At 41.0% G+C, this 25,342-nt stretch overlaps 1 protein-coding gene across 5 annotated transcripts in view; it reads right to left on the reverse strand.

Annotated features, from left to right (window-relative positions):
* Nucleotides 1-25,342, reverse strand: part of mpp7a (MAGUK p55 scaffold protein 7a) — a 146,172-nt gene that overhangs the window by 63,859 nt on the left and 56,971 nt on the right. For all 5 annotated transcript variants that reach the window (XM_088642823.1, XM_088642820.1, XM_088642822.1 and 2 more), the window contains 3 exons: nt 18,078-18,196; nt 5,473-5,550; nt 1,828-1,908 (listed from right to left, as the gene is read on the reverse strand). In XM_088642823.1, the coding sequence (XP_088498949.1) occupies nt 1,828-1,908; nt 5,473-5,550; nt 18,078-18,196 (278 nt within the window). The remainder of the gene's footprint in view (nt 1-1,827; nt 1,909-5,472; nt 5,551-18,077; nt 18,197-25,342) is intronic.

Here is a 25,342-nt window from a genome sequence, read left to right on the forward strand (position 1 = left end):
GTTAGAAAATGGGTGGATGAATTAATAAATATTAATTGCTGCTTCAAAATGTCATGATTGCAAGCTTTAAAGTGTGAAAAGTTCTGAGTACTTTCACAAGCCACTGTAGTTTCAAGAAAATCCCTTTAAGTTGTAACATGTACAGTGTGCTATATTGAAAGGACACCTCCAATAACAAAGCCCTTAGTACTACTAGTTTGGAGGAAGTGTGTGGACAGGTCCTGTGCGTTTCGTTCAAAGACAAGCCCCCGTAGATCTGTGATACCATCAAAAAACAGCACTGTGACTGGACAGAGGTAGAGAACCACAAGCACGTGTTTATAAGACCAGTGATGTCACTATAGATGTGGCTTTCTCTCTTGGCTGTTCTGGCTCTGAAAAGACATGAACTGAACCCCAACTGATATCTCTGACCACACTGCCACTTGGGTCGCACACACATGGGTTTGATGGGCCAGATGAGGCCTCAAGGGCCCTAAGTCGTACACCCCTCTGCTAGAGTTGGGTATCATTGCAGTACAAGGGAGGTGCTCATCTTTGCAGATCTACACTGCACAAAACCGAGCTTCACTGGACTTGGTATGAGCCTTAAACCAATATCATTGCTTTAGCATTTTACTCTTAGTACTCCATCACACAATGACAATGCAATGTCTGTGAGGCAACAAAAGTACAGTCTAGTTGGTTTCTGGCACATCGAGGTGAGACAATGCACCATGGACTGTGGGGGGGGGTTTTGAGATGGACCTGTGACTCAGAAGTATCTTTTAGGATCGAGAAAAAACAGTCTGTCTGTGCAAAACTGAAGAACAAAACTGACTGAACTTTGAAGCTACCATCCCAGGGGATTCTTTTTTATTTTCGCTTTGTCCTCAAATTTCGTATCATCTGACAGATCTAAGGCTCTTTCAACACAAACTAAATGTTAGCGCCCCTGATCAAGACAAAGCCTGAATTCTAAGCAAACGCTTCCAAGCAGATTGCCAAAGGCTTAGCAACGAAGTAAAAATTATTTTTGTGCTAGCATATTCTGATGAGCAATAGTGGAGAGACATTGTTAACAGCAGAAATCTATATTTATTATTTTGGGGGAACATGTCCCTACTTGATCGGCTGCACAGAGTTTTGTTATGATGTATTTGCGGGTAACAAAAGAAATCTCAATTAAAATAAATGCCATTCTTTGACTTACTGATGCAAATATATAAGGTAAGCAGCAGTCTAACAGGATTAATCAGAGACTATTAATCAGGAGATTAGAAGAGAAATTGGGCCAGCAACAACAATAATCCAAACAAGACAGTTCTAAATTGCTTTAAAAAAAAGGAGCATTTTTGGCCAACTAAGCTTTATCAAAAAGAAAGTTCCGTCACCAAATTAGGAAAGTGCAGTATCTGGTTTCTTACACTAACTTTCTTCCCTGACATACTATTCATCTTGTGATCGCAGAATTTTTACACCATTTTTGATGAGGCATGAAAGATATTTTTTAATAAAATTTGCAAAGCAACGATTATTCAGAACCTTTCAACTTCATACACCGCCTGCGGGAATATTCCTGTTAAGAAGCAGATAAGTGATAAGAAGAGAGGGCCCGCAAGAAAATCATAATTCAACTCACTACAACAGCATAGGAGTGGAAACACTTTTGTAGTTCAAAAAGTATTTAAATACAAATCTAACGTCTCTGTCCCCACGTGATCCTGATTTTAGTTACTCAGTGTCCCTTTACAGTAAAAAGAAGGTATCGTGTGACATCGTCTTACTGTATATCGTATTTCTAACTTCTTCCAACTGCATTGCGAGTGTGGATAAAGAACTCCTCACCTTGACATGAGGTTTAGACAGCAGCTTCAGCAGCTCTCGGATCTCGCTGTTCATGGACTTGTTCTGCAGCTCCTCAGCCAGCTGTAAGGGAGATTGAATTGACACAAAGACCATTAGCCAGAGCATTGTTTTACCCACTGCGTCAGTGACAACCAAGAATCTATCTTGTTCAAGGTTATTACTTTCCAGTGTGTTCAAACAGAAGCCAGCATGAAGAAAAACAGACCATCAATCACTGGTCTTCCCTGCTAGCCAGTGACAGACCCGATTCAAGCCAGGCCGTAGGGCTCAGTCTAACCCGTGGAACTGTTCCTCAGCATCCGGTTCACATTCTGATTTATTGCGAGCAGGCAGGCAGGCAGGCAGGCAGAGCTGCGGCGCTTCGGTTACATAAACCACTGCCGGAGTGCAGACAAAGGGCTGTTTGTACGAAAACAGGATCCGAACTTCTGACACCGTCTCCGTAGAATGCCTTTTCAGCAAGAGGTGGTGAAAATTCACATCATCATTTCTGAAACGTCCCACATTCACAGGAGGCGACAGGGGGAAGGGATGGAGGCTGACAGATGCTGGCCTTGGTCAACAGCTACAGAGCCTGGGGCCTGAGGAGCCACGGTCGTGTAACACGTTCGGAAAACACTGAATAAGTATGGATCTTCAGACCGCACAGTGATCAGACAAACCACCGCATGAGCAGTCTGTATCTAAATATGAATGAAAAAGAGGCTTTAAAATTAAGTTCCTCAGTATACGACGGCCCGGGAGTTTACAATTACGAGCACCCAGTTCGCAGGCTATATTTAGGGATGACTAATTACTCTTCAGGTGATGTAAGAGGTCCTGCGCTTAATGAAAGGTACAGCTGTGGCTCAGTGCCTTTAAACCCCCTTTCCTCCCCCTGTCGCCGAGCTCTGTGGACTTTTCCACTGCCAGCATTCCTGAAGCTGACAGCGCACTGATTGATGACTGCGGCAGCACAGCTGATTCCCCTGTCCTCTCTAGGAAACCTGCTCTCCAGTTCACCAAGCGGCGCCCACTTGCAGCGGGGAGGCCATCGCAGCTGGCTGGCAGCTCGGGAGAGCTCTCGAGCAGAGACATGAACACAGGCAAAGAGCTGAAAACTTAACAGGGGGAAAAAAATACTTTGTACTGTTTGCGACCTGCACTGTGTATTAGCATCTGATAAGAGATGAGAGTTTATTACAACCTGGTTTTATTACAGAGGCTTATATGATTCTTTAAAAGCAAAACATACATGCAAGAACATGCTGGTCAAGAAAAGATAAAGCACATTTTTACAGCAGGCAGGGCGCACAATTAGCAGATACAGGATCCCTACAGGATACTACTAGGGCTAAGATTAGACTTTTGTGCTGGGATGCCCAGAGACAAGCTGGAAAAGCTCAAGGTGGAATTTCATCGTTTGCATTTGGATGTACAGCAGTGCTTACATTTAGAACACGTTCCACACTGTACACTGTGCCAGGTCTCGTCCGGCAGCCCTAATGTAATGAAGAAAGTCGCAGGGAGAGGTGACCCTCATTTTTGTCTTTCCGTTCTTAGAAAATGGACATCTTCAGCGTGCACTGCCTCTGCCCAGTTCACAGAACGAAGTCAGACTCTGCACGTTTTCATATAGTCCTATTATAAAAAGGTAATAAAAACCTTTATAAATAAGCCAGTCTAATTTGGCTGCTATTGAATGTTTTTTGTTTTATTTTTAGTATAAAAATACTGTCATGTGCATCCTTTTTGAATTGTCACACACAAATCAACAACAACAACAACAAAAAAACATCAGTTGTCACCTATATACCTATACCTATATAATCCTACCTCAGAAAAAGAACTTTCCCAACTTATTTGTCCTTCCTTGAATCTCTTTAGGAAATCAAGATTCAGAAACTGATGTGAACGTGCACCAGATGATGCACAATCTGAAGCTCGGGCAGGACTCAGTCTTGGTATCCCATCTCACAACACAACAGTGCCATTAGCTCAAGTGGTGTCACTCGTCCAACTTGTCCAGCTCACAGTGTTAGAAAAGCAGCAGACGTCTCTGACAGCTCACACACATCAGAGCAACGTGCATGTGCCTATCCTCGCTCTGCCGGCTGGAGAGATGCAGAAGCCGAGTCAAGCCAATTAACAATTGGCAATTCCAACTTTGGAACAGGGAGGGTATTAAAACATTACTGGCGATTCCAAAATCCTAAAAAAAAGAATCTACAATTCTAATATTCTAATGTGCAGATGTGAACGAGAAGAAATGGTATAGCCTAGTTCCAATTCTTTACATTCTGCAAATCATTTCCTGAGACCAGCAAATGTGTATAAGGGCTTCTGAAATATAATGTGAAATCATGAAAAATGGGGAACCTGAAAAGGTCTGTAAGAAATATCAAATTTAATCTTTTCTACTGGCCATTAATGGAATAAAAATCACAGCAGATCCTCTTTCCTCCTTCTTTCTGCGACGGTTATAGACTCTGTGGAATTTACTTTGCTACGCCTGAGCAGGGGATTCGACAGCGGAAGGTTTGTTTTTCATAACTTGTCTCTCTTCTCCCGCAGCGCTGCGGTGTGTCTACGGAGTTGAGTTCGGCGCACCTAATGACCTCACCGCGAAGGCCTGCTTCATAAAGAAGCTTTCTTTCTGGACCTTGAACTCTGGGCTTTGCCCTCGTCTTCTTATTCTGGTTGACATGAACATCGGGGGGGGGTTCCTAAAGAAACACTGCTCTGAAGAGCCTGCTGCCAGCCCCTCCATACAACACACAGGGCTTAGGCGAATATCACTTTTTTCGTGCTCCTGACTCAGGACTAATTACAATGATGTATAGCTGCACTTTCTTAAAAAGAAGAGAAATCCTTTTTAAGCACTTTTAATTACAATGAACAGACCCTGGGATGCTGACAAACCACAGATCATTAAGTCGTTGACTTTCTCCTTTCCTAACCAGACTGCCCTTCGGTTTACACAGGTGTGTATGTAATATAACTGAATGTTACATTTTACGATCAGCAAGAGAGGCAGAGGCAGCAGGTCATTTAAAAAGCACAAATTTATGACAAAGAGGGTTAAAATTATGACTTCAGGAAATTAACCATTCCATCAGAGCTAACGATTTTGATAGTATATTCCAGAGGGTACGGGGGCTATTCGGAAAGTGGTTGTATCAATAAATCACTCGTCAAGAATACAGGTAAATGGTGACAGGTCCTTCCAAATTTATTTATTTCATATGCCTCATTTCTTTTGTTGTACCTGTCATTTTTCTTTGCCTGTCAGCTCCCTGACGCTCCCATCCATCTTTATTTTTCTTGCACATTCCTCCACTCTTTCCGTTGCCCAAAATACCATTTGCTTGACAATCCCTCCCTCCCCTGGGATGGGGGTGGGGGCGGGGGGGGAGAGGGCCGAGACCTGGATTTTCTATCACATGGCAGCTCAAACTGAAACAAGGGCGCTCCCTAGATGCCCCGTGTGTGTGAAGCAGAGAGGTCAGCACAGCTAGCTCGTGCAAAAAGGGCGAGATTTTGAAGTGCGAAAAATCAACAATCCAGCCAAAAACCTACAGGAGGTTGGAAGTTTTTTTTTTTTAAGGGAGAAAACAACTTGTCTCTGAGGCAGGAGACACTCACGGTATCCGCCAGGGCTCCTGCGCTGTGCAGCACTGGCGGCGGGCACTGTTTCTCATAGCGCTGCAGCTTCTCGTGAATCTGCAAGGGAAGAGGAGAGCGATCAGGACTGACTAGGTTGAAAGCTGGGTGGGCTAAGGGCAGTGGGGGGGGGGGGGAAGGGAATCTAGCGGGTTCAACATCACCAGGGAGCACGGAAGCATAAGGAGGCTAAGAAAGGCAGTGCAAACAGAACGTCTCGGCTCCCAGAGTATCTGCTAACAAGAGAAACATCCGAGTGGAAAGGTGTCGAGGACCGTCTGAGACATTAAAGTAATTTATCATTAAACATCACGCAACCCCCCCCCAAAATAGTGGTGTTTGAAAAACATGGATTGAGACAGAGAAATTTAGTAGGGGGTAAAGAGGCAGCCTTGCTCCGTGGGGAATTCACTCCGCAAGTATCCTCTTTCTTCACTTCTGTCTTGCATCATTTTTTCCTTCATACCAAAAAAAGAATCACACTACTGTACATACTGTCATGCTACAGCACAGCCTGACAAATGGATATTAAGATATTACACAACAGTTCTCGCTTTCTATATTAGAATATATTTCTTTGGGGGTTCCATTTTTGCTTCCTGATTTCAGGAGGTATAGCTTATATCTGGATTCCGTGAGTGAGATGTTACTCTGTGAACCAGAAACTTTTACAGCACTTGCAACCTACAGGTAACTGCTATAACAAAGGAACCTTCAACACAGAGTGTCTTAATAGGGCACTGGGCCACCATGAGCTGCATGACCAGCTTCAGTGCCTTGGCATAGATTCTACAAGTGTCTGGAACAGAGATGCGACACCATTCTTCCACAAGAAATCCCACCATTTGGTTGTTTTGTTGATGGTGGTGGAAAACGCTGTCTCAGGCAGCACTTCGGAATCTCCCATAAGGGTTCAAGTGGGTGGAGATCTGGTGACTGGGGCGGCCAAGGCAGGTAGTTTACATCATCTTCGTGCTCATCAAAGCATTCAGTGAAGCCTATTGGCCTTTGGATGGGGGCATTGTCTTCCCGGAAAACTCCACTCCCGCCAGAATAGAAATGCCTCACCAGAGCACGAACGTGATCACTCAGAACAGTTCTGTATTTACTGGCATTTCCCTTAACATCTAGTGGGTTCAGTGGACCTACTGTAAACCGTTCCAGGAAAATGCACACCACACCACAACAGAGCTGCTAGAACCCTTGACCGTGGGAAACAAGCGCTAGGGCCAGTAGGCCTCTTTTGGCCAGAGATGTACTTGTTCACTTGTTGAGAAGAGGGTGAAGGATGACTCTTCTGATCGATGACTTTTTTCCACTGCTCAGTAGACCGCTACCTGTGTTCTTTGCACCACTGTACTCACAAAAGTGCATTTTTGTGTAATAAGAAGTAATGAGGGGTTTATGCAGCCTAAACCCAGTATCTTTCTCCGTGAAGCTCTCGAAGGACTGTTCTTGATGACACTGCCTGCTCATGCCTTAGATTGCCCATTTGCAGTCGGCTGATTCAGAGTTACTCATCTGTTTTGCCTTGCATCTCGAAACATGGATATCACGGTCGAGGAGTATGTGCTTCCGCCCTCAGTTGCTCCTAGCTGATTATGTATTTCCCCCAGACTTTCATGCCAACATCACCTCCATCACTGTTCCTCATGAAACATCAGCAAGTCAGGCAGTCTTCATTAGTGAAGCTCCTGCCAAAAGCACCCCAACAATCACCCTCTCTCAAAGTCACCGAGATCTCCTCTTCTAGCCATGGTAGGCAAAATAATGCGCAGCTGGGCCTGCTCAACATTTTTATACACGACCATGAGCATGCTGGGATGTTAATTGTTCAATGAACTCAAGAACCTTATCTGTGTGGAAACACCTGCTTTCAACATACTTTGTATCACTCATGTACTGTGTTTCCTTTATTTCCTTAATTACCTGAACTTCTAAACATATAGGCAGTAGAGTCAGTGGAGTGTAATGTTTTAACTCTTAAATAAAACAAACCCATTTGGTCATTGTCAATAAATGTTGAAAACAAAGGCAGGAATGAAAAATGATAGTCAAAGAAAGTTAACAGACATTAGGCTTTCTGAGTGGCTCAACTGATAAAGGATTTCCGCACCCAAGCATCTCATTCGGGCCATCTCTTGAAAGAAGCCAGGTTTTTAAGGTCATAGCCTAAATGCCTGGGCAGCTTGTTCCATGCACACACAACACTGTGTAGAGTGTGGGGCTCATCTGTGCCTTTGAGCATTTTGAGTATATGTATCAAATCCCCTTGTAATCTTCTCTGTTCTAGACTATAATGACTGTGCACTTTTAGCATGTCAGTGTAGGACATTTCTTTGGGCCAAGGAACCTATATAGTTGCACTTCTCTGGACTGACTCCAGGGTGAAATATATATTTTTGTATTAGGGAAACCAAAACAGTACACAACATTGTAAAATGAGGTCTTACTAGTGCGCTGAACAACTTTAACGTAACATCCCTTGAGCCTTGAGAAAGTGCTGAAAGGCAGTCAGAGATGTGGGAGCTCTGGCTTCTGAGAGTAGATCTTTGCAGAGGAGTGGATGTGGAGGAGAGGGGGAGACAGGGGACTGGGGAGAGGCAGGAGCAGAGAGGAGCAGTTGAGATAGCTTGTGGAGACGAGATGTGTGCGACAGTAAGGAGCCCTTCGAGGGAGAGGAATTACAGTGTTAATAACAGGACAACGGTGAGAAAAAAGAAGAAATGTGAGCAGCAGAATTCCGAATGAATGAAAAACCTTTAAGGGATGTTTGGAAACCAATTCCCAAAAACTCATAGCTCAATCACATCATGACCTTTAGATGGAATTCAGGCTCAAAAGGAGACTGAATTAATTTGAATCTGGAAACTCAGAAGTGGATTTGAACAACAGAGTCTATACATCAACAAACTATTCATTTAGCTCAAGTAGCAAATATACTGGAGATATCAAAATGACCAGAATACCACACCTAATAATTCCCTGATATCAAATGCATGCTAACGGCTGTAAGAAATTATTCATTATTTAAACATACGTAGCACTGCTGTTTTCTGTCTCAAGGAATTAAGATGTACATTTGTGCAAGAAATCACACCATCCATCTCTGTGACACGTAGTATTATTCATATACCCTATATAATTAACTTCATACTTAGCCTAGAAATCTTTAATGATGTTTTATGTTTAGTATGTCATGTCTGCCAAGAACAACCCTTTTAGGTAATTCACATTCTGGCTTTGAAAGAGCTCAACCACTGGGTTCAATTCCCCATGCAAAGTTGACATTATTCTACACATAAAACTCTGCATTACATCTGTCATTCAATTACACCCAGAGGTGCTCTGCCAGTTCAGGCAGCTCGTATACAATGCTTGCACTGATAGCAGTAAAAAGAGCAGACATCAATGAGAAATGGAGAAGAAGAAACTTGTGATACACCCTTCCTTGTGGCAAAAAGTGCCTGCTGAGAGGAGTTCTTGCAATAAGGTTGTTATAAAGTCAGGGAAAATGACTTTTCAGTCATTTTCCCTCCCCTCAGTCCCAAAGTCCTCTGAAGGACAAAGAGAAAAATACTGCTTTCATCTCCACTGAAATTTAAAAGCTGAATCTGTGTCCCTTTCGATGTGCTCCAATCCAGAAAATGACATCTGCTTTGAACGTTACAAAGTGTCTGGTTAGTTGCTGTGGAATCTTCTTGGTGAAGGCAAGATGAAATGCTTTATTTACAGCTCAGGCCGGGATCCAATAGACTGTCCATCTACAGAAAAATGTGCCTATCTGACGATGTCTCGCATTTAAAAGCTATTACTGCACTTTACATATCATAGCACAAATTCTTCAGGCCTCGAGTGATACAGCTTTTGGCAGGGACACCCCTTTAGTGGAAAAACTACTCGTCACTGGAATAAAGGCACTGCGTTTGTAACCGTGGAGGCATAAAAAGTTGAGGATCAAGAATCCACATGAAATTAAAGGAGGATTATCCATCCATTTTATAACCACAACCCAGCACAGGGTCACGGGGGTTGTTGGAGGTTGCAACCTGGACGGGACGCCAGTATATCGCAGGGCAGAGAGACAAACACACTCGCACACACTCACACCAGGGCCAATTTCCCCAGAAAAACCAGAGAACCCAGAGAAAACCCAGGTGAACATACAAACTCCACACAGATAGCACCTCAGGTCTGGAATCAAACCCAGGGCCCTGGCGCAGAGAGGCCGTAATGCTAACCGCTATGCCACCCCAAAGGAGGATTATTAAGAAACAAAATTTGCCAGTCAGCAGCCATATCACCCTGCAACTCACAACTGGCAACCCACTGAAGCTCAGCAGGTGTGAGCCTGGTCAGTACCTGGATGGGAGACCTCCTGGGAAAAACTAAGGTTGCTGCTGGAAGAGGTGTTAGAGGAGCCAGCAGGGGGCGTTCACCCTGCAGTCTGTGTGGGTCCTAATGCCCCAGTATAGTGACGGGGACACTATACTGTAAACAGGTGCCGTCCTTCGGATGAGACGTAAAACCAAGGTCCTGACTCTCTGTGGTCATTAAAAATCCCAGGGCGTTTCTTGAAAAGAGTAGGGGTGTAACCCCAGTGTCCTGGCCAAATTTCCCATTGGCCCTCACCAATCATGGCCTCCTAATAATCCCCATCTATGAATTGGCTTCATTACTCTCTGCTCTCCTCCCCACTGATAGCTGATGTGTGGTGACCGTTCTGGCGCACTATGGCTGCTGTCGCATCATCCAGGTGGATGTTGCACACTGGTGGTGGTGGAGGGGAGTCCCCATTACCTGTATAGCGCTTTGAGTGGAGTGTCCAGAAAAGCCCTATATAAGTGTAAGCAATTATTATTATTATTATTAAAATACTTATTGCTGGTTACTTAAAAAAAAAAACTCGACACAAAACGCAGCTTGAAATCTTGGAAGGACAGATGTTGACTTTTACCTGTCTCTAGAACGTACATAATGCTGGTCAAGATATCTCTCCTTTCTAGAAAGGGTCAGATCCACAAACTCCGTTTCATCTATTGAAAGTTGTAGACAACTTACACTGGAGCCAAACTGCCACTATATCAGGCATTCAGTCACCACGTCCGAAGAAAAATTAAAGCAGCTACGGTACTTCATAAAAAAAACTTCATATTCAGTGCTTGGACAAATTCGAAATTTCCCATTGCTTTGAAATCTTCCCTGCCTAACAAACTTCTACTTAGAGGGGAAAAAAAGAGTGAGGCCCTTGTTACTCATGAACAGGATCGCTGCAGCATGAACAGGATCGCTGCAGCCTAAGTCATAGTTCACAAGGAAGGAGGTAATGGTGAATAGCAGACACCTGCCCCTGCAACTCTATTAAAAAGCCTTGTGATCTTACTTCCCTTTGACTTTAAATTATGTATTTGATCTGTGTGTCTGCTATCTAAATGTTACAGGACAGAACTGCCCTGAGACATGTTGGGGGAAAAAAGACCAAAACCTATTGATACATCCTATAACAAGAAAAAAAAAACATTTCTACAGTGATCATCTTTTATTTTGGGGGGGATTAAAAAAAGGACAGTAATGTCCATGAGGGCGATTTTCAAACAAAGGGGAACTGAGACAACAGATTCCAATGCAGAGAGTTATACTGCAAGGTATTAAATTATGTCGAAGATTTTATGGCAAACTGTTTACTTAGGCTACAGACTACCAGGACCTGAAAATTCCTGAGTGACTGAGTCTTAGGAGATGATGCAAGATTTTTATACCCGTTTCCCTTTTGCACAACCTACAGGCTCTGCAGACTTAGAGCTGGAAGCCCCAGCGGCCTGTGGGAATGGAAGAAGCAGACAAACTAAATAATTATACCTTTCAGCACTGGAGCGTATCTATCCTTCAAACTGAAGAAAATGGACCTTAGGATTTTCAGGAGTCCAGGTATTAGTTCTGATCGAGTCAGCCCCCAAAAAATGCAGTCATACTTTTAAATCAGATACCGTTGAAAAATTAAGAGATTAACCTTCACTTCTCAGCTGTAATTGTAATGTGGTAGGATATAAGAGTTTGCAAAAAAGGTGCATCAGAAATCCCCTCATTTTTGCAATGAATACATCTTCTTAGCTTCGAATGCCATACAGACATTTTCTATCCCAGCTGGTGCCCGATGAGCAGATCAAACTTTGTGCCTAGTGCCCAGGAGTGTATTTTTATAAAATAAGGGTTTGCCCATGAGCAGGATCTGTGGAGAGCACGGAAAATGGCAGAAATTGTCCTTCAAGCTCTCTAAATAAATGAACACGCATCTGGTGAAGTGTCTAGAAATGACTACATGGCAATATTGTATTACTGTGCTGAGAGCCTGTTTGGAAGCAAAGAGGTCCTGTTTAACGTCCTAGAAGATGGATTATTTTGACCTTTAGGAATTGTTTCCATCTGGATCTGTTAAACTATATCCTATATCCACTGCCTGGATTACAATTGCTAATCCAAAACACCTCATTACCTCATTACAAAACAGACAGCACCTAGCTGTCACAAAAGGCACAGGCAGTCAGATGTAGGAGCTCCACAGTAAAATCCATGTCATTTAAAAATATTTATTCAAGCCCTCCCGATATATCAAGGGAGCCTGCTGTTCTTCCTTCAAAGCGATGGAGAAATGTGTTTTTACGAGTGCCATAAAACATCCAGAGCACAAGCAACCGAACTGCATATTGCAGGAACGGCAAGTGCCTCAAAATGACAAGCACGTCCTCTCTCACTCCTGCAAAGCAAGGAACGAAGCATAATATTACCACAGAAAAAAAAATGACAAACGTTATCGGCAAGCTTTTTTAGTAACATAAGCATGAATGACCGCATTTGTGGGCTTACTGACTGCCAAGCTAGCTGTCTGCAGAATGCTGTGTAGCACCACTGCCAACGCGGAGTGGCAGACAGTTCATCAATGCCACCAAGGCAGGGCAATGCCTAATGAAAGTTTTGGTTGCACTTGCCGATTTCCTGCATCGTTAATATCCCCCCCCCCCCAACACTACGAACACACATCCACCCTTTCCAAGCTTAATGAAGAATAACCCTTCATTCCTTCAAAGCTTACCAATTCTCGGAAAATGCACCTTTTCAAGAACCTGCTGAGGGAGGTCTAGCATCTCTGTCGGATTATATATTCTCCAGACATTTGTTTTTTTAAATATGGCTGGAAAGCATTACAGTTTATTCCCCAAACAGGCCGAAGAAACATTAGCGGTAATACAACTCCAATCTCTAGGGACGGGCATATCATTAAGCTGGGGTAGAAATTTACTGATGGAGGAATATACAAGAAACGGCAATTTTCTCCAAGTTGAGCTCACACTGTACTTGATGTATCAGTTAACTCACTGCTTTTTCTTCGATGCACAGAAGTAAATAAGCACCAGAATACCACGAGAAAATATAGACTTATCTCTTCTGCAGGGTGTTAAACCAATGCTTTGTGAGAACACTTTCAGTATCATTTCAGTTAATATCCCATTTCCTTACCATCCAAGAAATTCAAAGCAGCATGTACAGAATCGATACAGTATATGTATTTAAATGATTTATACTGTAGAAGCTACTGGATTTTAAGCTATGTTTTCATATTTGTGGGGAACAAATATCTATAAAAACTCTTCAAGATGTTACCCATTATTATAAAATGAGACTTGTATTTTATTTTTGGACTACTTGTTTCTCTGTAGGATTATTCTGATGTCCTGTTATAGGTTTATTAAACAAACATCTCTAAGATGCCGATATCCCTGCTTAAAAAAAGATAACTTGTTTCTCTGTAGGATTATTTTGATGTCCTGTTATAGGTTTATTAAACAAACGTTTCTAAGATGCTGATACCCCTGCTTAAAAAAAGACCTTTAGGCAATGTTTAGTTATCATTACTTTTGAACAAATAAGATTTACTACTGGTGATTCTTATGTGTCTTTTTAGTTTAAGTGATAAAATATCATAATTTTATAATAAAAACACTTCTAAAAAGCAAATTCACAAAGTTTCTGAAGGAAATTAGCATTCTGAAACTCAGAAATAAATAACTACGCCCATAACACAAAGCACAAGAAGAACTTCTCCTCAGCTTCTATTTCCTTAGCAGTGAGACTCAGGGCAAGCTGCTACACTAGGAATTCCTGTAAGAGATTTTCCTACATTCAACTGTTGTCAGGCCCGTCTACTACAACTGCAACTGTGTCATGTGTTAATACAGTTCAATTCTACTTAGAACTGTAATTGAACCTCGGCACACCCACACGACTGTACTTCTAATTATGCCATGTAATTCATTATTTACAGTTCAATTATAATACGTTTTTTTTTCCAAAAAAGGCAAAGAATTAACTGGATAACTGGTTATTTACTATTTACAAGTACGCTGTTAGGTTGGTATGTACGCAGATAGGATGTACTGTACGTGTAAGTAACAAAAAGAGGCAACCACACCATGACCCAAATTATTCCCCAATCGAAGCACATGGGACAATTGGAATTATGAACTCCACAAAAGAACACCTTTCCATAGCAGGGACAAACATTTTTTCTCTACCCCAAAAATATTAATGCCCCCACAAAATTTTGTTTTAGTTGGGTGCCACAGGGATCTTTATGAGGACCACTACTCCTATTAAATTCTGTCTTACGTTTGTAATTTTTTCATATAATCTGAGAACATCACAACAGGATAGGCAAACATTATGGAAACTCCAAATTAAATTCACAGAAATTTAGACAAACATCAAGACTGAGCCAAAGCCCAGCAGATGGTGTTTAATGTAGACAGATATTGGTGCTGTGAAATCAGTACAGAGGACAGAACCAGATACATCCCAGGACTTAAGTGAAAGTCCAACACTACAAGACTGAAGGAACCAAACCTTCACAGTCTTGAACAGCGAAAATAACTTTCTTTGATTACCAGCGTAATAAAAAAAGTAACCAGCATGATTCTTTTGTGCCATACAAACTAACTGATTTTACTAAAACATCTGTCTGAAACAAGACAGCAAAGACGTCATCATGAGTTATGTACTCCTTTCACTAAAAAATTAAAACTTTATTTAAAGAAAATCCAAAACTTAGCATTAAACATCATTTAAGGGCAAATGAAATAATTATTTTACAGCACACACTTTAAAGAAACAGTTGAATTACTGTATACATTGATCACGAATTATAAACCATATTTTCCAGATTACATAAAGCAAACAGGATTTGCAGTTTAAAATCGTTTGCTTAAAGTTTTCTATTTAAAGACACTGTACTTTTACACATTATCCAAACTTCAGTCTGTGCTATGATCTATTGGTAAATGTATACAGCCAGGTTAAAAGCATAACGTGGCTGAAGTTGATCTTAATAATGGAAACTGCTATAATCCATTGGAGGAAAATTAAACTGTAAATTTAGAGGGGAAAAAAAGCAGAGCCACGATAAACAGATTATCGGCTCCAAGGACATCAAAACCAAAATGAATTTCTACGCTGGTAGAAAAATGAGTGTTGACAGAATCGTGGCCTTAGTCTTACTACCTGTAGCAGGTAGAAATTAAACGTAGTATCATATTTCCTGTGGCTTTTCTTTTCCAACTATGGGGAGCCAAACGTTGGCCAGCCTCATTCAAAGCGAGGATTTTTAAAAGGGCATACCAGAAAATGTTCCATTCTAACTGGAAACAAGAAATATCAACCCACTGCTCTTTTTTCTGCTAGAAGTGACTGAAAGACAAATTTTCAGAGTCAATAAGTAGTTGTTCATCAACAGTCAACAGGGGTCACGTTGTTTTCTTTGTGCATTTGAAGAGAAGAGATTAAGATGAACACTAGGTGAAGCGATGAAAAAGTCTGCTCAACTGCACAGCTCTGACGGTTTCTTACACCAGCAGCCAAAAGGACCGACATCTGATTCTCAACAATTAGGAAGGTGAAAGTAGATGTCTTCCATATGACCAGCTCAGTGTTTAACTTGTCAGATTACTATAATATTTTCTTTATTAGCATAAAATACCTCTTTCGCAGCCCTGTAAAAGCTTCTGGAACTTGGGGGCAGGTTTATTATTGATAGCGTGATGCTGACAGTAACCACATCCACCTGCACGCGTCACACTTGCCAAAGGTGAACGAATTCCAAAACTCATAGGATGCTGGACCGTACAATGGATCTCATGGACCTGTACTTTAGAAAATTAAAGAAGTGTGCTTAACAAGTCTGAAAATGGTTTCCGCTTATGTAGAACTTAACGTCCGCTCATCTGCATCATACCAATACAGACAAATTAGTCTACACATGCATATGCCAACTTCATTAGTGTTCTACTGGTGAATACAGTTCAGGGCACTAGTTCAGAGGTGTGCTGTGAAGATACCAACAGACTGGGGGATAGAATCTTGTTGTATAAACAAGTGGCCACCATTGTTTCCTGTAGGATACACACATGAAGAATGAAACTGGGAGTCAAAGTGTTTGTGTTATTTCTCCTCTTCAGAAAGAAATGAGCCACCAACATGCCCACTGAAATACAAAACTGTTCATGACAGCCTATAAGATTTGACATTTTTCTAAGGTCTACCTGGATGATCCACATGCCAAAGCGTTCTTTGCTATTCAGGGTTATTTTTCCGGAACCTTCTGGATTGTTCCTTCAGTCCTTTTGCTGCTGGTCGACCAGGGTTTCCGACAATGACACTACACTCCTCTTCCCCCCCCCCCCAGCCTACCAACATGTGCTAGATTGTGCTGCTGCTGTAGCTTTCCATTGTCTGGCTCAGCCTATTGTGGTTGTCCAACAGGTCATATAACACGCCAACACGGCCTCTGGCACAGCAAACAAAACACAAGCTGGTCTATTGTAACCGTTTTTATTAGATTTTGTCTCAAGAAATAATGAATACCACGTCATGTGCTCTCCTAATTGAAAACAGAAAAACAAGGAACAGTGCATGTGTGCACGCATGTGTTGTTGCACCGAAAAGATTTTACCCCAATTACCACACAATTCAGTTTTCTTGTTTTTTTAAAAAATACCTAGAGATAAACACTAGCACCCATTAGTCAGCTACACAACTTCCGTCATACAACTTTAACATTGATTCTAATGTATGTTTCTCTCACCTATGTTGTAGAAACATTCACTCTGAGAGGCAATCTCCTTATTATAAACCACACATCACATCAGGCGATCAAGAAACAACTGTGAATTGCTTGATAAAACCACAAAGCTGTTTCACACAGTTGGCTTCGCTGGTTAACCACAACTATTAACACACGAATGCAGGGAGGGAAAAAGTACACTACATGGAAGATTTGGAGAGTAACATAAGATTTAGATTCTCCACCAACTAAAGCATACTTCTGAAGGCATCGTTGTTGAATCAACAGAAAATAATGCAAAGCTTTTTTGGAGGTAAGTTGAGCGTTTTGACAGATACAGTCAAAAAGCACGCTAGTAACTTGCATTAATCAAAGCACTGTTTTTTTTGCACCTAAGCATCTTCACATGAATCAGTTAAAAATCACTTAAGGAAAAAAACCCTCAGCGAATGTTACCTCTGATGAAAAGCCTGTGGAATCTGGCCCATCAAAGTCATCTCAGTAGCCAGTTCTTGTGTTTACACTGTATCCCTCATCCTAACAACGCCTACAATTACATGAACAGCCGGAGGACAGCATGGCAGGAGGATAGAGAGGCAAGGGGAACAAGAAAAAAAGAAATGTGATGCTCTTATGGAATTTGTTTACTTTTTCAGAGGGATAACTCTGGAATACGGCTTGGTGGAATCTCAAGTTAATGTGCTTCGTTCTAAAAAACAATTGAATTTGACTGCTGACTAACACTCTCGAAAAGCGTTACATAATGGGGGGGCTTAACTAGCAAAACTCCATTTCGAAAAATAAAGCAAAAAAGAATTACTCGGTTTCCTCCTGTCCCTAACCTCAACCCCTCGTTCAGGCATCTGAAGTATTCCAGGATTCAGAAGTCGTTACACGCTCTCGCTGGCACATTAGGAACTGGAGCCCATCCAAGCCAGTTAATGGAGAAAAAGGTTTTCTTTTGCTAAGGCAGGAGGTGGGGGGGGGTTATTGTAGTATTAAATGCTCAGGTTTACCCTCCTTCAGGTACAGCTTATGATAACAAGCTTTCAGCTACGAGCAGCAATGTCAGCAGTAACAGCTATGACCAACGCACTGCCTTTCGCGCTGGCATGTGGGCCGGAGAAGGGCTCCAAAAGTCCCTCCCCAACCCTGTTTCTGGCTTCTCCACCAGACAAGTGCAGACAGCATGTGTTTACCTCATTAGTACAGCCTGCCAGACTATAAGGCTATCAAGTCTGCTCATCTTCGGGTTTCTGTGACTACCTGCTTTAACAGCTTCAGCTGGAGGAATGCGATCAATAGTGCTGTTGAAGGAAGAGTTGTTGGGTGATCGAGTCTGAGGGCAACAAAAACGTGTGTGTAACAGAAGTTGGGCAGAGCAGGCCTGCGAGATGGCGCTCCAATAACATTTTCCATGTTTAGTTTTTTTTTTTCCCCCTCTGCTCTCTCAAAGGGCAACAAAAGTGAAGTTTACCTTCACCAGTGAATGCAGGCTTTTTTCACCAAACATATCCCGGAGAAAAGTCTGGTCTTCCTGGCTGTCCACATAAGGCTGGAGCTGAGACGGTAAGGCAGCCAGCAGCTCGTACAGACCTGCGAATGAAAAGGCAACAGTCAGGCAGAGCACCGAGTTCATGAGCGTTTGCGTGGAAGCCAGCCGCCAGTCATTTTTTAAAAAAATGGACCGTGGAGATCTGGGGACGTCCCAGTGCACCCACATCCCCGCCCACTCCTAGTTCCGTCTCCTCTGAGCTCTTCTACAAGTGCGGATTAAATAACAGACAGTGCTGAAAGAGCCTTATTTAGTTCTGATCTTCCTCAGAGAACTGAGGGACCAGGCTACTAAGTTCCTCTTCATTAATCCTCTCGAGCCGCGGCTCCAGGGAACATCCTATCAAAAAACCTCACGTCCTGCGATTGTTCCAGGTCTTCCTGTCTTTTCATTCTTCCTGGGTTTTCATGGTTAAACAAAAGATTTCTGCTCATGATTTTAATGTTCAGAAGTCAAACGTATGATTTTAATGGAACAAGTAAAGGTTTATTCCAGGCTGAAAAGGGTGGCCCGAAGAAGGCTCCACAGCCGAAACGCTGTATTTCCTTTCTTCTCTTTTCAGCCTGGAATAAACCTTTACTTGTTCCTTTGCAGCCTACGCATGCTGACGCAGCTCCCTACTTGAACTACTTATGATTTTAATGTTCATAAAATGTACAAACCTCCTCTTATCCATTGTTTGCAGCCTTTAACTGACAACCTCAAGCCAGAGATCCTGAATTCAATGCCTTCATCTAACGCACTCCTTCATGCAGTCTTTGCTGTGTTGCTTGAAACTATTTTGTATATTCATTCATCAAAACACTATTGTTAAACCATTCATGCTAATTAAGCTAACAGTTATATCATCTCCTTTTCCACAAGCACAATTACTATCGAACTATGCACCATATTTATACAAATATTTCTTGACAGTTCTTCCTTTGATGATAATGTGCAAAACCAGTGGGTATATATTTGCAGGAGGCTACAGAAACTTCTACAGGTCATTATCAAGCTTTTTTAACAGAAGAAATAATGAACTCACGTCTTCATGGGTTTGCTGCAAGTAAAAAGAAATTTTAACAAAATGACAAAAACATTTTTTTTTAATAGTTTTAGTGTAATAAGCTTGAACAGGAAGCATGTAACGTTTGCAAACTGTTTTAAAAATGAATTTCAATGTTATTTCAAAAGTTTTTTCTCTTTGGAAAATCTGGTTTACTAGCATACAACAGAATATAATATTCCTCTCATCTGTAAGCATCTTTTAGTAATTTCTAAGGAAAACAGAACATTTCAATGGATGGCATTATTCCTAATGTGATATGAGGATGAATACTGTTGTAGTACACAATAGAATAATATTCCTGGACCAAACCTCCAACCACCATAACAAAAGCACTGCTCAGAACATAATAATAAGCAGCCTAACATGATCTCATAATGTCTAGATTCGTAGAACTTTTATCACTTGCTTCATCTAGTTTTATCTTCATTTTTCATTGGTGCAGTTTTAAACAGTATAGCTTGGTGGTGCTACAAAGTCTCCGATTTATGTTTTCATGCCTGTGTTTCTCCATGTGAAAAGCCAAAACAATCATTTCGAAAGCAAATCTGAAACCAATCAATGTTTGTGTCATTTTCTGGAAAATATGTATTTTTTATGTTTCTTCTAGACCACTTTTATGTGATCTCAAGCAATTTCCAAACTGAAACATATTCTAACGTCTGATAATACCATTTTCGTAATTGCAGAATGAACAAAGCACTTTTCTGTTGTTACATTAGTATGAATGATGAATCTTTTAAACAGCTTCTATAAGGAGTCTGCTTTTCAAATCTGGGCTTTAAAGGAGAAAGAGCAGTTGATGGGTTCCAAACATCCCAGTATACATTTTCTCTCAGAATAGGTACAAAATAAGCAGAGCTGCCCTAAGTGTAACTATTAGTTACCAGAGTGATTAGTAAACCACTCACAGGTAAGCCAGGATCAGCTGATTCTGGTTATATATGGAAAAACTAAATCAGATAAATGTGTAGGCCTAGTCAGAAATTTAAAAATATATCTCTGGACCTTAAAGAGTGTCCTTTGTAAGTGGACTTGATTGAGCGTAATGTGTTCAGCATGCTTCATTTTAGTCCAGCTTCCTGCTGCTGTATTGTAACTCTAATTGTTAATTGTACCATCTACAGTATGAGCAAAACAGAAGTTACCGCGTAAAATAAAAGGCAGTACTGTTCCAAGATTAATTTTCTCTCCGCACAGAACAGACCGTCGCACCAAAAAATAAAATCGGAACAGCAAAATGTTTTGTCACAGGACAATAAAGTCCCACAACACGCCAGGTTCTGAAAGGTCCTGATGTTTCAGATGCAGAGGATTCTGCAACAGACCTAAAAACTTTCGTCAAAGACTGCCTTAGAGGTTATCAGCCAGAGTTAAAACAAAGTGGCCAAGACCTCTCTGCCCACTGCCAGCACAGGGTAGGTAGAACCCAGTTCGACTCAAGCATTCTCGTTCAGAAAGGAAGCCGACTGCCGTGTCCTCTCAGTCCACGTTTGCTCAGCCCCAGTAAACTCTGCGCTGCTCATCAAACTCTTAACCAATACAAGGCAGAATGTAGCTGTGGGGGCATCTGCTCCTCTCATTAATTCACAGCTTTAAAGCTGAATAACATGTCATATTATAAATGATTTAAAGGACACAGGATGATGGGGAGTGGGGGTATATGGAAAAGCCATCATGACTGACCCTCATAACACATTATGGCTGGGCTGGGCTGCTCAATCTCATATGTGATGCATTTTCTCTACACTGCGCCCGTCGAGTCCTCCAATTTGATCATTCCACGCACAAGGAAAAATGAATGTGCTTTTATGAGTATGGCAAACATATCAATATCTAGTTTATGCTTAAAACATCTAAAGGCATTGTGACCTTGCTGGTTAGACTGCAAAGCTGCTTTTGTTGTTATTTTTAATGTTGGCGGAGCTCACTTTATTGCCGAACGGAAGTTCTGGTCAGTGTTCGTCAGCTTGTACCTAAGAGGTCATACTTCTGCTCCCGTGATGTATGGGAGGCAGAAGCTGGGCTGTGTCTTGTAAATGAAGTTACAGTTTTAGGTGAGCATGCAGGAACATGGGGCAGAAGACACAAGACGTTATTCCCACACCTTTAAACCATTGTGATTGGTGGCGAGCGGACTGGAGCACTTTGGCTGCCGTTGCATCATCCAGGTGGGGCTGCACACTGGTGGAGGTGGAGGGGAGCCCCCACTGTCTGTACCTTGAGTGTTGTGTCCAGAAAAGCGCTATATCAAAGTCTAAGGATTTTTTTTTTTTTATAGTCCAATAACCAAGATACAGACAAAGGAAAACTTTACATGATGGGCATGTGATAGTGACTCAAAAAACCGCATGTGAAACCAGAAATTGAAGTAAATCAGTGAAGGGATTATACTTATGGTAAAACATGAGTGTGTAAAAACAGGAAGCACTAGACTCAAAGGCATCTTTGTAATGTGCTGAAAGAAAAAGAAAATAGTCACCACGTTTCAGCTATGGAGCCTTCTTCGGGTGTCAAGAGACTTTTTTTTCTTTACCTTTCAGCATGGAATAAACCTTTACCCTGTTCCTTTGCAGCTTACCCATGCTGGCCCAGCTACCTACTCAAACATCTTTCGGATGTGTCAAGTCCGTGTTTTGAAAAACTCCCAGAAGTCCGTTTCTTTAGCCACCCTTTATCATATTAGTTTCTTTCATCTTCCTTTCCCACCCCTTGGCCTCGGACTGCGGCTCCCTCCTCGATTTTCCCATGTGCATTGTGTTTTGTCTTTTGTCTGTCCACTGTGCACAGAGAATGATCCTCTGCCTGTTCCTGCACCTGTGCTTCTGTGAGACACACGAAAGGAGAAAGACCACACCTTCTCGATCTTGCAGGCTTACAAAGCTACTGCAAAACAAGGGTTTCCATCGGATAACCGGCAACTCTTAGCTGACAAAGGGAACAACTGTGGTCTCTCCAAGTGCAACAATTAAAATAAAATGAAGACCACTGCCTCCTATTCAAAAACAAAAATATTTTTCATCCCTTCTCTCAGGTGAACTTTACTTTCCATCAGTGTGCTCTGGTCTACAGTGATTTCTCCAGCTCAAAAGAGGAAGACCGAGTTTGTCTTATTCTACAATAGATGTGGTGACACTAAAAGCACTGGAAAGCAGTTATTCATAAAGTACTAGAGCTGATGGATAAAAATTGAAAATATCCTTAGAACCGTTACATCTATAAACACACAATGACAGGGAAAAGGTAAGCCTACACCCTTCAAATCTTGAATTTTTAGAGTGTACTATAATAGAAAATGTTTCTTCAAAAAAGTTTTCAACGACTAAATTGAAAGCAAGATTTGAAGAATTTCTGCTGAAGTTTTATGATGAATATTTATTGCAAAACATCTAAAAAATATGGTGGTAAGACTGTAGAATTGATTCATTGTTACTTATTTTTTATCGTTTCTGAGAAACAGGGGCTCAAGTTCCAAAACGTGATTTCATTTGAAACGTTGCGGAGAGGAAAATTTTCCTAGTTGTAAACTCTGAAATCCCCAATTTAATTGCATAATTTGGACTTTAAATTAGCTTGTTTCTGCAGAATGACAAAAGGAAATAAACATCTGACCTAATTCAACTATGCATCTGCAGGTGCTGAACAAGTGATTAAATTGAACCATATATCTGTCAAGGCTTTATTAAAGAAAAATGCATTCCTGCCACCATTTCCAAAAAACACTTGGACGTCTTCAAAGTCAATATTTCAGCAGAGAGCTATGGCATGTAAATGTTTCAGGCAGCCTGACTTGTAAAGAAAATTAAGGAAAAAAATGTAACTGCTGCTGGGAGGCGTTCCATGTAAGACAATACATTTTTACCTCAATTTTACAATTTGGGATCCATTAGTGGATAAATGACTTACCAATTTGAATTGGATGAATAAAGGAGGCAATAAAAACATGTAGATGTTTAGCTAGCTCCAGCAGAACTCTACCATCTGCAACACTAGAACGTCCGAGAGATTTTAACTTATTAAAACGTATTCAATTCTTGAAAAGCGTATCTCTGCCAAAAAACGGATGGTTATCTTCAGGCCCTCAATAATCCAAAGCCATTTGCTCAAGTCCCTTTTTAAAATGGATCATGGGTTCATGCAAGCGCAGTTGTCAAATCAAATTCAAACCCTTTATTGATGTTGTACAAGACAACCGTACATACTTTTTCAATTAAGAAACTAGTCGTTTTCCTGAATAACTCTACTAACAAATTGCCTGAGGCTGCATGGTGATGGAATTTATTTTCACAGCAGGCATACTAAATTATGAAGACACAACACATCCATATCTGTGTTAAAAATAACAGTAACGTACATCTTGAACAAGGCTAAAAAACAGTCATAACTCCTTCAGAAACACGACATGATACAACAACATCCTTTTACAACCACTGTGCAGATGGCATTAGAGACAGTTATTTGTAACATACTTCACTAGGTTTGAATGACACTTTTTGATTTATCAAGACAGTAATGCAATCAGGCCCTCAACTCTTCACTTACTGTTTTACATTAAAGAATGAACTCATACTAATTACAATCATTTCATTAAAACTACAAAGTTAACACCTTGAAACCAAATATTACCTACAGAAACCAAATATTAACCAATGCATCAAGCAATGCTATACTTAAGTACCCTGTCAAATTTACTCCACAACACTGTCTTTTTACTTTTCTTTATACATGTCCAACACTTTAAAATTATTGCAATAAAACAATAAAATAGCCCCAACAATTTAGTTCGATTACAGATTTTTTCTATATTAAATTCATGCATATTATGCAATTAAGCACTTCCTAAAATTCTCATTTTAGTCAAGTTATGCGTTTCCTATAGAATCTGGAAACTTCAGTTTAAGTCCGCTAGTCTATAAAACTGCAGGTTTTAAATACTCTATAATCTGAGCCCGTCCCTCTTGGAATTTGTCAAAAAAATGCAAGAAAGTAGCATTAAAAGTGGAGACTCATAAATCCAATTGCCAAATTCTGTTCACCAGCACGTCCATTTGCTCACTTACAGCAACACATGCAAACACATAAATTATCTTAAACAGGACCCACACTGACAAGGCAGAATCGGTACTTAAAATGCCTCTTTTTAAGAACAGTTTTCACAAACAGGATTCAGGCTGCCCTAGTGTGCAGAATATAACTTCACATACTTCCTCTGTAGCAATGTAGTACCGTTGAGGGAATTTACTATAAGACAAAGTATGAGTACACAAAACTTTTACAAGCTGCCTACCTAAAACTATCCACTCAAAGCAAAACAATAGCATACTTTAAGGTTTCCATAATTAGCCAGTATTTCTAATGAACAATTTTGAAGGGGGAAAAAAATGGGGAAACTGTCTTAGTCAAAACCTTTTTTTTAAATCTAAAATAATGGCCCCTATGCTTCAGTCATTTCAGAACGTATTTCAGATTGAACAGTATGCAATAATTACCTATTCAGTTCTCTGTGTACTTTGGATCGGGACCGGATAAGATATCATTATCCCTTTAAAAAATGAATTTAAATTCCTTTTTTCTTTTTTTTTTCTCAAACGAAGTGGAAATTTTCATTCTGATGTAATTGGAAACAGGGACCTTTTCCAGTTGCAACAAATTCTTGTGTTACAGTACTGTATTCCTATGGCAAAACGCTAGTTCCTGGGAGGAGAATAAATGGCTCGAAATCGATAAAGTGCTCCCGTAGCGAGGGCTACATACCCTGCAGATTCCAGATGCTCAACATTCTTGACATCAGTATGGAAAAATTTACTGTTAGTCTAGAGAAATTTAATATCACCATTCTTGTCATATCCCTCATAGCTACATTATTAGGACAGGTCTGTGGAAGCAATAAGCCCGAGTTAAATGATAAAAAAACATGGGGTCTGCGTTTCGTTATTCCTGCTGATTACAAAACAATTACCTTGTTTGAAACGAGTGGCAAAGGATGTGAGGGATCAGAAAATTTATACATTTTCATTCGTTAGGGCATCTGGTAAAGACTTTTTCTTCTGTACTTCTCCTGTTTGTGATTCAGGTTGCAGATCCGGGCCTTCTCATTTTAATATTTCAATGGGGCCGTAAACACCAAAGGAACTTGCAC

The sequence above is a fragment of the Lepisosteus platostomus genome, chromosome 8 (assembly GCF_059453375.1).
Source record: "Lepisosteus platostomus isolate fLepPlt1 chromosome 8, fLepPlt1.hap1, whole genome shotgun sequence".
NCBI lineage: Eukaryota > Metazoa > Chordata > Actinopteri > Semionotiformes > Lepisosteidae > Lepisosteus > Lepisosteus platostomus.